At 54.1% G+C, this 12,926-nt stretch overlaps 1 protein-coding gene across 13 annotated transcripts in view; it reads right to left on the bottom strand.

Annotated features, from left to right (window-relative positions):
• The window catches only part of FRMD4A (FERM domain containing 4A), a 557,138-nt gene that overhangs the window by 120,271 nt on the left and 423,941 nt on the right, over window positions 1–12,926 (bottom strand). For all 13 annotated transcript variants that reach the window (XM_048836550.2, XM_048836553.2, XM_048836548.2 and 10 more), the window contains one exon: window positions 727–819. In XM_048836550.2, coding sequence (XP_048692507.2) covers window positions 727–819 — 93 coding nt within the window. The remainder of the gene's footprint in view (window positions 1–726; window positions 820–12,926) is intronic.

Genomic DNA, 12,926 nt, shown 5'->3' with positions numbered 1-12,926 from the left:
TGCTCAATTAACACCCAGAGAAATCTTTAGGCCTGGTCTGAGCTACAGAGTTAGGTCAATGTAAGGCAGCTTATGCTGACCTAACTCTGTAAGCGTCTAAGCTAAAATGTAGCTCCCACTAATGTAACTTGCCCACTACACCAACTTAATAACTCCACCACCACCTTAGCAAGAGGCGTAGCGCGTAAGTTGATGTAGTTAGGTTGATGCAGTGTCAGTGTAGACACTGCATTGCTTACATCGACTGCTGCTGCCTTTCAGAAACCATCCCACGACGCCCCACACAGGTAAATCGGTGCAAACGCTCCTGGTGAGGATGTGCACCTCCGACACAAGGAGTGTAGTGTGGACGTATAAAACCAATTTAATTACTGCAGTGGCTGTATGGTGGTGTAACTTAGGTTGACTTAATTTTGTAGTGTAGACTGATTTGCCCTTAACTTACAAAAGATATAGGGCCTGATTTCCCCTCACACTGGGGATTTCTCTCTGTGTAACTCCACTGACTACAGTGGGGTTACTCCTAATTGACACTGGTGTGAACAAAAGAAGAATGACACCCAGATAAAAAAGCGCCTCAGTAAACGATTATTGTTATTTTTACATGCATCTTTGCGGAGCCTTATGAAAAGCAAAACAAGAACAGAAAGGCCCACTTTGTTGACTTCTAGGAAATGTGTCATTTTAATTGTGTGCCATGGGGCCTGCTGGCAATCACACACTTACCTGACACAGAAGTACAAAACAACCGGTCCTGACTTTTTGGGGAAGTCATGTTCTAGCACTCTACGGTCCAGCTGAAGCCAGTTTAAATGTCCCCTGACAAGAGAAGAAAAGAGGTACTTACTTAGTTTATATTAGCAACAAGAGACTGCTTGCTACTCACTGTAATGAGGGCTGAGGTGTTAAAACACACACACACACACACACACACACAAGAACTATAATGCATGCTATTTGCCTTAAGCTATATTGTACGATATTTGAGAAACTCACATAAAATGTGCGGAGAAAAGAGGTGATATCATCTTGGCAACATTTCAGTCTAAATATTTAACACATAAAGTTCAATCTGTCAGGGTGAAAGCTGGTAGCACGGAACAAAAGCACAAATGACCAAAAAGATAAGAACTTCATCTTTTATTACAGTGCCCCTGGTGTGGCGTCATAATTAAAAGTCTGTCAGGATTTCCATTAAAAATCCTTATTGCTAAGAGTCTGTACAATGCCAGTAATATTTCACTCATGGCTAAACCCAGCCGTACAAAGTCTCAGACATTTTATTTGCCACCCCGTTCGCTTGGAATAGCCTCTGAATAATGCCTGCCAAGCTCTTCTTTTTCCTCCTTCAAAGAGCTCCTGAAAAACACAGCTGTTCCATGGAGCCTCCTAGCTCCAATTACCACATGCTGCTCGCTTGTGTCTGGATCGTACCTGCCTCTATTGTTTTCACCTCTAATTCATCCATTTGTGCCTTTATGTAACAAGCTTTCCTAGGCTGGAGTACTGTTCTTCGTCATGTTCTACACCTTGTGAAGTGCCATGTACACGTACAGTGTTATAGAAAAATCATTATTTATATTACAAAAAGAACAGGAGTACTTGTGGCACCTTAGCAGATACCGACTAACACGGCTGCTACTCTGAAACCTATTTATATTACAGTACCACCAAATGAGAGCAAGGCCTCACTAAGTTAGGCACTGCACAAACACATAAGATGAAATGCTGGCCCCAATGAAGTCAATGAGCCCTGATTTCAACTACAGGAATATTGCTTTTGATTTCAGTGGGGATAGGATTTCACTTGTGGTGAGAAAGCATCCCTGCCCTGAAGAACTTACAGTCTAAACACACAAGAAGAAAGAGAGATGCAGTGACTTGTCCAAGATCACACACCAAGTCATCAACAGAACTAGGAATAGAGCCCAGGTCTCTTGAATCCCAGGCCACTGCACCACAGGGTCTCTTGGTGCTAATTATTCTTCACAAAACTATTTGCATTTTACAGATGGGAAAGGCAGACACAGAGGGCCAGATTTATAAAAGTATTTAGGCACCTAAAGATACAGATCAGCACCCAGTTGGATTTACAAGGCACCTAAGAAGGTTAGGCACTTACCTCCTAGTGAAGTCCACTGCACTATCCTTCCTCGGTATCAAATATAGAAAATCATTGCTGTAGACTATAGCAATGAAAGAGGATCCATGGAGGTCAATGATTTACCTCTTCAAAGTCCAGAAATGGGTAGGGTGATACAGCATGGCCAGAGGGCAGCAGGAGAGGGGTTTTTTTTTGAAGCAAAAAAGGTGTTTTTATTTGCATAACATACTTACAAAGCAAAAACAACAGCATATGCAATGTGTAACACAGCAACCAATCACAATTGTTTCCTCTTTAACTTCAGGGGAGGGAAGTGTTCAAGCTTGCCTGGGCCCAGGGTGGGGGGCTTCCTCAACTCTCGTGGTCTTCCACCCTTCCGAGTTACCTGGTGGCCCAGAGCGAGGGGGCTTCATCGACTCTCAAGGTCTGCCACCCCCTCGAGTTACCTGGTGCCACGCCCAGTGTCACCAACAATTCCCTCCTTTGAAAGCACCCAACAAGAGGGGCAGGCTATGGGGTGGACAATCGGGGGGGGGCACGTGCACCCACGTGTGAAAGGACCCCATTAAGGTGGTGGTGTCTGCAGCAGCAATGGCTGGGGCCCCTTACTCTCTCCCCCAATCAAAGGGTCAAACAAAGGGAACCAGACGGGGACACCGAGCAGAGAACCTCGGACAGCGCCCACCGCTCCTCAAAAGCATCAAGGGAGTCGGTGGACACCGCCCAGAGGAACTCCGCCCGGATACGTGAACGGACTGAGGATCGGAAAACGGCTCCACAGTCACAGGAAACTCCATCGGCCAACCTCCTCTCTCTGGTTTTATAGATGGCCGTTTTAGCCAGGGCCAGGAAGAGGTTAACTAGGAGATCCCGCGACTTTGTGAGGCCACGGATGGGGAGTGCATAAATAAAAAGATGAGGGGAAAAATGCAACCAAAAACGTAATAGAAGATTTGTGAGGAGCAGGAACAGGGGCTGCAGCCTGGCGCACTCCAAATATATGTGCGCCAGGGTTTCCCTCACACCGCAAATGGGACAAGTATCTGGGATTAGGGTGAGCCGCGCCAAGTGCGTGCCTGTGCTCACAGCTCCGTGAAGGAGCCGCCAACTGATGTCCCCGATGGGCCTCAGAACCAAGGTGGAATACAGGCTGGCCCACCGAGGCTGCTCACCCTCCAAAGGTGGCAGAAGGTCTCGCCACTTTGTGTCGGGGCGGGACACAAGGGTGAGGGCATGAAGGGTGTGGAGCACGAGCGTGTATAGATGTTTCCTTGGCGTAGTTTGGAAGCATACCGGCTGCAGTTCATGCAGCCGGCTCGCAGTAAAGGGGTGAGGGGGTCGATTGGGACTACGGGGCAGGGGTCCAATTAAAAGGTTTGGCGGGCGTGGGGTAGAGGGTGGGCGGGGCGTGCCCTCGAGCAGGACCCGGTCGAGGTAAGCTCAAGCAGCGGGCGGTAAAGCGGCCTTCACCTCCTGAAGTACGCGCCGAGGGGTGCGAGGTCTGGAGAGCCCCATGCGCCGAGCGAGCGTCAGGGGATCCAGCCAGTCTCCCCGGTCGTAGTCCAGGAGGTCTCCGACTCTCGTGACTTCTGCCAGGATCAAGCTCTGGCGCACCGAGCGGGACTCCGCCACCTGCACATGGAGCTGGGGGTTGTGTAGCAGGGGCTCCGAGAGGAGATCTACCCCCTCGGTGGCCACCATGGACCTGGTCATTAAAAACAGTTTCCAAGTCTGGAGGAGGTCCTGATAGAAGACCGGCAGCCCGGAGAGGTCTCGCGGAAGAACTCCTGGACGGAGATAAAAGAGCTGCCGGTCATATTGGAGCCCTCGGATACGGCGCAGGATGACATGCGCCAGTGTGCTCCATGCTGAACTGCCTGCACCATAGAGGAGCCTCTGCAGGGCCTGGAGGCGGAAGATGCGGACCTGAGTGTGCAGACACTTTAGGCCCTGTCCTCCTTCCTTCAGGGGTCGATGAAGAACCCCTACAGGGGCCCAGTGCATTCCTGATCAAAAGAATCCCAGAATCGATGTCCGGAGGTTGGTCAGGAAACCCGGGGCCGGGACCAGGGTGTAGAGCCGGTACCAGAGCATGGACAGGACTAGTTGATTAAACACCAGCGCTCTCCCTCGGAGGGAGAGACATCGGAGTAGTCCCGTCCATTTATCACCCCGCCCTCTAAATTTTCCCAGTTCTCCAGCGGAGAGGGATGCGTGGCAGAAAGGTAAACGCCGAGGTAGAGCAGCGGACCCGCGCTCCACCGGATGGTCTGAAGCTCGGGTGGGAGGGAGCTTGCCTGCCGCCAGTCTCTAGCCAGAGCTCTTGACCCAGTTGACACGGGCGGAGGAGGCTGCCGAATAGATGGCCTGGCAGGCCTCCACCCGCGCCAAGTCGCCCGGGTCCTGGACCACGAGGAGCACGTCATCGGTGTACGCCGACAGGACCAGCCGCAGCTCCGGCTCCCACAGCACCAACCCTGTCAACCTCCTGTGGAGGAGACAGAGGAAGTGCTCGATCGCCAGAGCGTATAGCTGGCCCGAGAGGGGGCACCCCTGCCGCACTCCTTGCCCGAAGCTGACCGGTTCGGTCAGGGTCCAGTTGAGCTTAACCAGACACTCTGCGGAAGCGTACAGCACCCGAAGAAAACCCACAAACTGGGGTCTGAAGCCAAATTCCTGCAGAGTGCTCAGGAGGTACCCGTGGTCCACCCTATCGAATGCATTCTACTGATCTAGGGACAGGAGGGTGAACAACAGGCCGTCTCTACACCCGAGTTCCAAAAGGTCCCAAACCAGAAATAGGTTATCAAAGATACTGCGGTCCGGGACAGTGTAGGTCTGGTCTGGGTGGATCACGTCCGCCAGCACAGACCCTAGCCGCAGCGAGATTGTTTTCGCTATGATTTTGCAGTCCGTTCTGAGGAGCGAGACGGGATGCCAATTTCGTAAATCGCGGAGGACCCCCTTCTTCGGCAATAAGGCGCCTGCATGAAAGAGGGAGGACCCCACTCTGCAGAGACTTGGCCCAGACCATGACTAGGTCTGGGCCGAGGACGTCCCAAAACACGCAGTAGAATTCCACGGTCAGCCCGTCCATGCCTGGAGACTTATTAGTGGGCATACGACGGAGGGCTTCTGAGAACTTGGCCAGAGCGAGAGGCAACTCTAGCCGGTCTCGGTCTCTCGCGCTGACCGTAGGGAGCTCCTCCCAGAGAACTCTGCAAGCGCTAGGGTCGGTCGGATCCGCGGAGAAAAGACTTGCGTAGAAGGCTCGGGCCCTCCCGCACATCTGGTTTCTTGAGGGGGGTGCCGTCTTCTCCCAGGAGGCAGGTGACGTGTTTCTTGGCCCCTCTCATTTTCTCCAGGGCATAGAAGAAGCGGGAGCCGCAATCCATCTCCTGAAGGAGGCGGATGCGGGATCGAACAAAGACGCCCCGGGCCAGATGGTCCTCGAGGGCCCGGAGCTCCTCCTGCTTCTCCCGGCACGCATTGCAGAGGAGCGGGTCCTCGGGGCTGGTGGCCAGACGCCTCGCCAGCTCTAAGATCTCCTGTTCCAACTGCTCTATCGCCGCATTTCTCCATCGGCTGGTGCCCAGGGTGTAGTCGCGGCAGAAAAGCCAGGCGTGCACCTTCCCCAGGTCCCACCATCGCCGCGCCGAGGGAAAGGCACGCCACTGCCCTCGCCAGGCCAGCCAGAATTCCCGGAAGGACGTCACGAAGCCCTCATCCTCCAACAGGCTGTTGTTAAAATGCCAATAGCCCGGCCCCAGCCTCTCCGCACAGAGGGAGGCTGTCGCGGTGGCTAGGTGATAGTCAGAAAATGGGGCCAGCTGAATGCTGGAGGAGTGGGCTCGTGGGAGATGGAAGTGTGATAAATAAATGCGGTCCAACCGGGAGTGGCACGACCAATGGGCCTCCACCCGGACAAAGGTGAACGTGGAAGTGTCATCCAGGTGGTGGTCACGCCAGATGTCCACTAGGGAGGGATGTTTGACTATCTCCCGAAGGGTGTTCGTGGCGGCTGGGCTCTGCTCGGTCCCCGAGTGGTCCCGCTCCTCGAGGGTGATATTAAAATCCCCTCCCAGGACCAGGCACTCGTGAGAATCTAAGGTGCCAAGGAAGGCGGACGCCTGTTGATAGAATTGCAGCCGCTCTGGGTCCAATGTCGGGGCATTGACGTTAACGAGGTTAATCACGAGCCCCTCCATACGGACCCAGAGATGCAGCAGGCCACCCGGCACGGCCTCGGCGACCCCTAGCACCTCGGGCCGTAGGTCGGGGGAGAACAGGGTCGCCACTCCAGCCTGTCGAACCGTGGAATGGCTAAATCCCCCACTCCAGTCGCCAACTGTCTTCAGCGGTCGGATCCGTATGGGTCTCCTGCAGGAAAACCACAGAGTACCCTCCCTCCCAAAGGAAGGAGAGCACCTGGGACCTGCGGAGAGCCATCCTACAACCCTGGGTATTCAACGTTGCGATGGTGAGAGGTGTCATGGGGAGGGCCGGGGGGAATCCTCACTGGCAGGGACGCTCGCATCCCCCAGCGCGCCGCGCAACAATCCTCGATCCATCCCGTAGGTGAGTAATTGTTCACGGAAGACGCGGATCCGCCAGTAGGCCGCAGCACCCTGCTTCCCCGTCCCTTTACCTTCCCCCATGAGGGCCCTTGTGGCCCGGAGGATTTGAGAAAAGTCCCCCCATCGCTGGAGAGCAAGCTGTACCTTGCTGCGGGAGCCACGGACATATTCTAAAAACTTCCGCAGTGCTCCTCGCAGCTCATGGAGGGATGGGGTTACGGTTTCCCAATTGTTCCCCGGCGGAGCCCTTGGTGCAGCCCCGTGGCCCACTAAAACGGGCAAGCAGGGTGCAGACCCCCAATGGGGTGCCTGATGGGCTGGAGCTTCTAGGCCCGCCTCAAACGCTGGGGCAATAGGGGGCAGTGGAGGGAAAATAGCAGCCCCTAATGGGTCGGGGCAGGAGAACACAAATGCCGCTCCCTGGGGGTCATCAGTTGGAAAAGGGAAGGAGACAGCCCTGGGGGCGGCAATAACATTGCATGAGGTAAACTGGATAGGGGTAGGGGAAGGAGCAGGGGCAAAGGTGAGGTTCTGGGTTTCGGGAGGCAAGCAGCTGGATGGTGGCGCCTCCCGATCTGGCTAGAGGGTTAAGGGGGTGGGGAGGGACCTCTCAGTGATACCGGGCGTGGGCTCTATGGTGGATTTAGCGGCCACAGCATCAGGAGGTGGATTATCTTCTGTAGGGCCCCCGCCCGGGAAGGAAATTGATTGCTCCACACCAACGGGGGGTGCCCCTGGCGACTTGTGTCCCGGCCGCGTGGCGCTGGCTGTCACCTGAGCAGGCTCGGTGGTCGTCAGCAGGGTGCCATCAGCAGCCGGGTTGATGGAGGAGTCCAGGGGCTCCTCGGAGGTGGGAGCAGAAGCAGCAGTTAGGGGGAGGGAGCATGGGGAAAAGAGGGGTGTAGTGAGGTCGCCCAGATCGAGGTTTGCTGGCAAAAAGTCGTCCTTCCCCTGGGCGACCGGGTCAGATCTAGGGCCTCGATCACCTCGAACATGGAGGAGAGGACACTTTCCGCCACCCCGAGGTTCTCCCCGCTGGCACCCGCCACGACGGTTGCCTCAAGGTTCACGGTGGCATTGGGTAGTGTCAGGACAGAAGGGGCTTCCTCGAGGGTCTCGGCGGGGAGGGTCTCCCTTGGAGGGGAGACACTACCTTCCGGTGCTGCCATGTCTTTCCCGGCTGACACCAGTGGATGGGATGCACTCATTGGCAAAACGGAAGGCTCGGCATTGGTGCCCCCCTTCCTGGTCTTCCGGGGGGCCTCCGCTTCGGGTGGATGAGGCAGAGCTCGAGCCTTCTGCTTGCCTCGCTTCCCCTAGACTAGGGTCCGGCCCTCCATGGCATCATCTGGGGGCTCGTTAGCAGGGGTCGTGTCGGGGGTAGAGGCGATGGCTCAGGGACTTGGGGGGGGGAACGGTGGGGCAGCATAAGGGAGGGAGGATTCTCCCTGGGGCAGGCTCTCTCCCATGCCTGGTGGTATCTCTGCCACACCCTCCTCCATAGGCCCCGCCAGATTATCAGCAGCGAGGGCAGGGCTCTCCCGCCCATCTGGGCATTGTAGGAGAGGTGCCCCTTGGGTCTGAGTGGGAGTAGTGGTGGTCCGAAGAGGAGGCGGGGCGGGTTCGGGTACCGGGAGGCCAGGGGCGTCGGCAATGACGGAGCCGATGTCCTGCCAGGTCTCGGGGATCCCAGGTGCCCCTCCTTGCCGGGCTAAGGGGCAGTCCCTCCGGACATGCCCCGACGCCCAGCAGAGGTAGCACCGGGCTTCCCCCGTGGAGAAGTACACCCGGTAACAGGGCCTCTGGTGGGAGACTAGGAAGGACCCCTCGAGCGCCTCTCTGTCATGCGCCGCTGACGGCAGTAGAAGCTGCACTTGCCGGCGGAAGGAAAAGATGTGACGGAGGGTGGGGTCCTTGCAGCCCAACGGGAGAGGGATGAAAACAGAAACAGGTTTCCCCAGGGTGGAAAGGGTGGGTAACAGGGCAGCATTGGGGAGAAAAGGAAGGACAGAGGTCAGGACCAGGAGGACGCCCAGGTCCTCCAGCGGCTCTAGGGGGACAAACACTCCCCCACCGCCAGGCCCCTCTCCACCGCTTCCTGGGCAGCAGCCTCCGATGCTAAGAAGAAGATGACCTTCCCATACATTTTGGAGGCCGCCACAATGGCCAAGGGCCCCACCACCCTCACCAATGCCCGCACGTAGGTCTCCACGTGGGGCGAGGTGGGCACCAGGAGGCATCGGACACCATGCTTCCTTGTCATGGTGGGAAAGGGGCCCCGGCCGCTATTGATGGTGGCAGAGCCGGTGGGCGGGAGAGATGACGAGGTGGCAGGCGGGGGGGCCGCCGCTGCCCGGGCATACATCCTGGGGGCTGAGGGAGGGACACCCGCAGAGCTGGTGGAGGAGGCAGCGGGGAAGGACGCCATGGTCGGTGGTGGGGCCGCAGCAGTGGGGGTGGCCTCTGCCATGGAGGGCCTGGTGGTTTTAGCGGGGCCCTTCCCCTTCTTCTTGCCCTGGCCTTTCCCGCTGGCTGGGGGGCTCCCCTAGAGTCTGGGGAGGCGATGGGGCATGGCAGCAGTGGAGGTCACCCCGGTGCCCTCCATTGCCGATGCCCCAGCGGGGGTGGTGGCAGGTGGTTAACAGGAGTTGGGGGCAGGTAAAAAGGGACAAGCTGTGGGGTGGATAATTCGGGGGGCACATGAACTACCGTATGCTTGTACAGAAAGTCCTGTTTGGTTGGCTGGTGCTTCTGGCCCACACGGTGGAATCAGGGCAAGCAGCTGAGTCCAGAGGCAGATGTTAAACAGCCAGCTAAGACGGTGGAGGGGGGCAGTGGTGAAGATCGTAGTGTGGGGGTTGGGAGGACACAGATGGATCGGGGGGCAGCTCCGTGCCACACCCCCTGTGTCCCTACAAACACAGTCAAGACACAGTCAAGGCCTCCCCCCACACGAGAGCACAGTTCGAAAGTTACTCAGTCTTAAGGCCCCCTCCACGGCGATTTGTAGATTCCCCGGGCGGTGTTCCTCTGGTAGACGGCTTTTTCCCTTTCTTTTCCGGGCTTTCTTTGCAGCTGTAGCATTCCAGGGATGCCGGAACAGATGATAAGAGTCTCTCTCGGCCAGATACGGGTCCACAAACAAACAGCAAGTGGCTGGGTCCGGGGGCTGGGTCTCTCCACGGCCCCCCTCCGGGGAGCGGGCCAGCAGCGTCCGAGGGCAGGCGGGTGGAGGGGGGTGCCACAGCCAGCCGGCAGCCAACCAGCTCCCAAGCAACAGCAGAAAAACAAAAAAAAAAAGTGGGGGGAAGGAGAAGGAGGGAGAGCATCTGGCCTGGTCGTGGGGGAAGCCGAAAGCAGGGGCAAAAAGCAAGGAAAGCCCAGGCCAGAGGGCAGCAGCAGAGTGCCAGAAGGGAGCCTTCTTCCCTGTAGAGGGAAGAAAGTTTGCTATAGATTAATTAAAGCACCTGAAGCCAATTAAAGCACCTGAAGCCAAGTAGAGCACCTGAAGCCAGTCACCTGATAAAACCCCCCTGCTCCAATCAGACAAGGGAAGGAGTTGAGGCAGAGTGGACTGGTGTTAGAGCAGTTTGGAGAAGTGCTGTGGTGGGTGAAGAAGACCAAAACCCTAGGTAAAGGGACACCTGGTTTGTGCAGAGGGAGGGCAGAAAGCCCCGCAAGCTGACGGGCAGGAGAGGGTAGTAGTCCAGGAGAAGGAACTGCTAGTTTAAGCAGTTTACTGCTATCCCTAGGGCCCCTGGGCTGGGGCCCAGAGTAGAGGGCAGGCCTGGGTCCCTCCCTCTCCACTCACCTCCTCTAGGACACTAGTGGGGCAGTTAATACCCCAGTTCAGGGGCAAGAAACTGCCCTGAACCCTCCCCAAGAAGAGAAAGTGCGAGACCCATCAAAGTAGTGCTGGCAATTTGCCACAGTAGTTACAATCCATGAGGAACTAAGGCAATTATAATCTTTTTGTGCCAATTTCCTTAGAGTTCTACCATTGCTTTCTCTGCCTGTCTCAACTAGGGACAGTCTCCAAATTAGATAAGCTATTACCAGCAAGACAGTGGGGTGGGAGGAGGTATTGTTTCATATTCTCTGTGTATATATAAAGTCTGCTGCAGTTTCCACGGTATGCATCTGATGAAGTGAGCTGTAGCTCACGAAAGCTTATGCTCAAATAAATTGGTTAGCCTCTAAGGTGCCACAAGTCCTCCTTTTCTTATTGCGAATACAGACTAACACGGCTGTTCCTCTGAAACCTCTCCAAATTCTGTGAGGTTCACCTTTCTGAACCTTCCCTCTCAAAATATTTTGGTTTGACCTACAAACCCAGTTTGAGTACCCAAAGCTTTCTCCTTGTGATTTCAGCCTGTGTGGTTTTTTTTTTCCAAAGTTTGTTCAATGTTTTTTTTTCCAGCTAATGGAAGCTTGTGAGGGGTGCTAGGGATTGAAACACTCACCCAGCCCCTGCCTAGCACAAGTGGGTGCCCTATATACAGTGTAAACACTATGGCCAAGATTGTCAAAAGTGACTAGTAATTGTGTGTGCTCAGCTCAAGAGCCCTTAAAGAGGTCTGATTTTTCAGATGGTGGGGGGTCAGCACCTTCTGAAAAATCAGGCCCCTTTAAGGTGTCTCAAGTTAAGTACTGAAAGCCTGAGGCACCCAAAATCATGAGTCACTTCTAAACATTTTGGACCTTTTTTTTTTATGCACATTTCTCCCCCCGCCCCAATTCTGTTCCTTTTATCTATAGTATCCTTAAGTGGAACATGAACCCAGTTTAGAAGCCACATTATATGAGGAGGTTGAAATTGGACAAGCGTATCTATTACTACTTAAACAACTGTTAAAAAGCAAGCATTCAATAAACTAGGGGCCATGTACAAAACACTGTCAAAAGCAAGGAAGAGCAACCCTAAGGCCACCACTCTGTCCGCAGCCTCTCCTTTTGCCTCTGTGTTACTAGGTTGGTCATAGTAGCTGATGGCATTACACACCAGGAGCCAATCTCCCATTGAAGTCAATATGTTGATGAAGGACTTGCTGTGTAAGTCCTATGGGTTTATTCAAGGGGAAGATCCAAGTTTGCCTTACATGTGCAATGATCCCCAACCACAGTCGAAAATACTGAGGGCCGAGAACAGCCATACACTTTAGGTGGTTGCTTCTTTTGGAAAGAATCATTCTATCTGCATTTTAGCCTAAGGAACTCGGTTAATCGGTGCAAAAGAATATATGTATATAATATTGCCTGTGTCTTGCTTCCTATATTGCACAAGTAGCAAAGAGGTGGCAAGAAGAAGAGGCAGGAAAGCCAGCCACAAAGCTAATGCATCGAGCTATTTTTAACATGCTCATTTCCCTTGTACCTGAGTGCAAAGAAAACTCTGTTGCTCCTTTCACAAGGGAAATGATATCCACGGTTACTACTTAAAATGTTTAGCAAGGACTGCCTTATAGCAGATCACCACTTACCCTCTGCCTTTTCAAGCACACACATGCACCCTCTGACAAGTATAAAACAGCTGCCAGAATCTGCTGCCAGCTACCAAGGGGCCAGATTCTGATATGCCACACAACACTTTACTGCGCAAGTGGTCTCATTGTCGTACTCCTGGAGAAAGATGCTATTCAACACAATTAAGGGCATCAGAATCTGGCCTAGATATCTAGTAGTTTTGATGTTTTTTAGGTACCCACTAGGAAGCTTGCACAAAGAATCCCCTGATATGCTCCAGCATGGAGACACTTCTCCAGTACAATTTAATAAGAGGCACATGACAGCTTTTGTTTATTATCTGCATTGGTTTTTGCACTTAAGAATTTACATCAGTGGAATCACCAGTAATTGTCCAAACTGCACAGGCTCTACCCTGTCACAGAGGGGCTTGTATATTATTATTTAGTTGATCCTTTCTGAAACCTAGGTCATTTTTTGTTGTCTATGGAAGCTGTCAGGGTTCCTTCCCCACTCTGAACTCTAGGGTACAGATGTGGGGACCTGCATGAAAGACCCCTTGAACTTATTCTTACCAGCTTAGGTTAAAAACTTCCCCAAGGTACAAACTTTGCCTTGTCCTTGAACAATATGCTGCTACCACCAAGCGTTTTAAACAAACAACAGGGAAAGAGCCCATTTGGAGACATCTTCTCCCAAAATGTCCCCCCAAGCCCTATACCCCCTTTCCTGGGGAAGGCTTGATAATAATCCTCACCAATTTGTACAGATGAACCTCCAAA

This window comes from Caretta caretta, chromosome 1 (assembly GCF_965140235.1).
Source record: "Caretta caretta isolate rCarCar2 chromosome 1, rCarCar1.hap1, whole genome shotgun sequence".
In the NCBI taxonomy this organism is placed as follows: domain Eukaryota; kingdom Metazoa; phylum Chordata; order Testudines; family Cheloniidae; genus Caretta; species Caretta caretta.
This window is presented reverse-complemented; position numbering and strand designations above follow the sequence as displayed.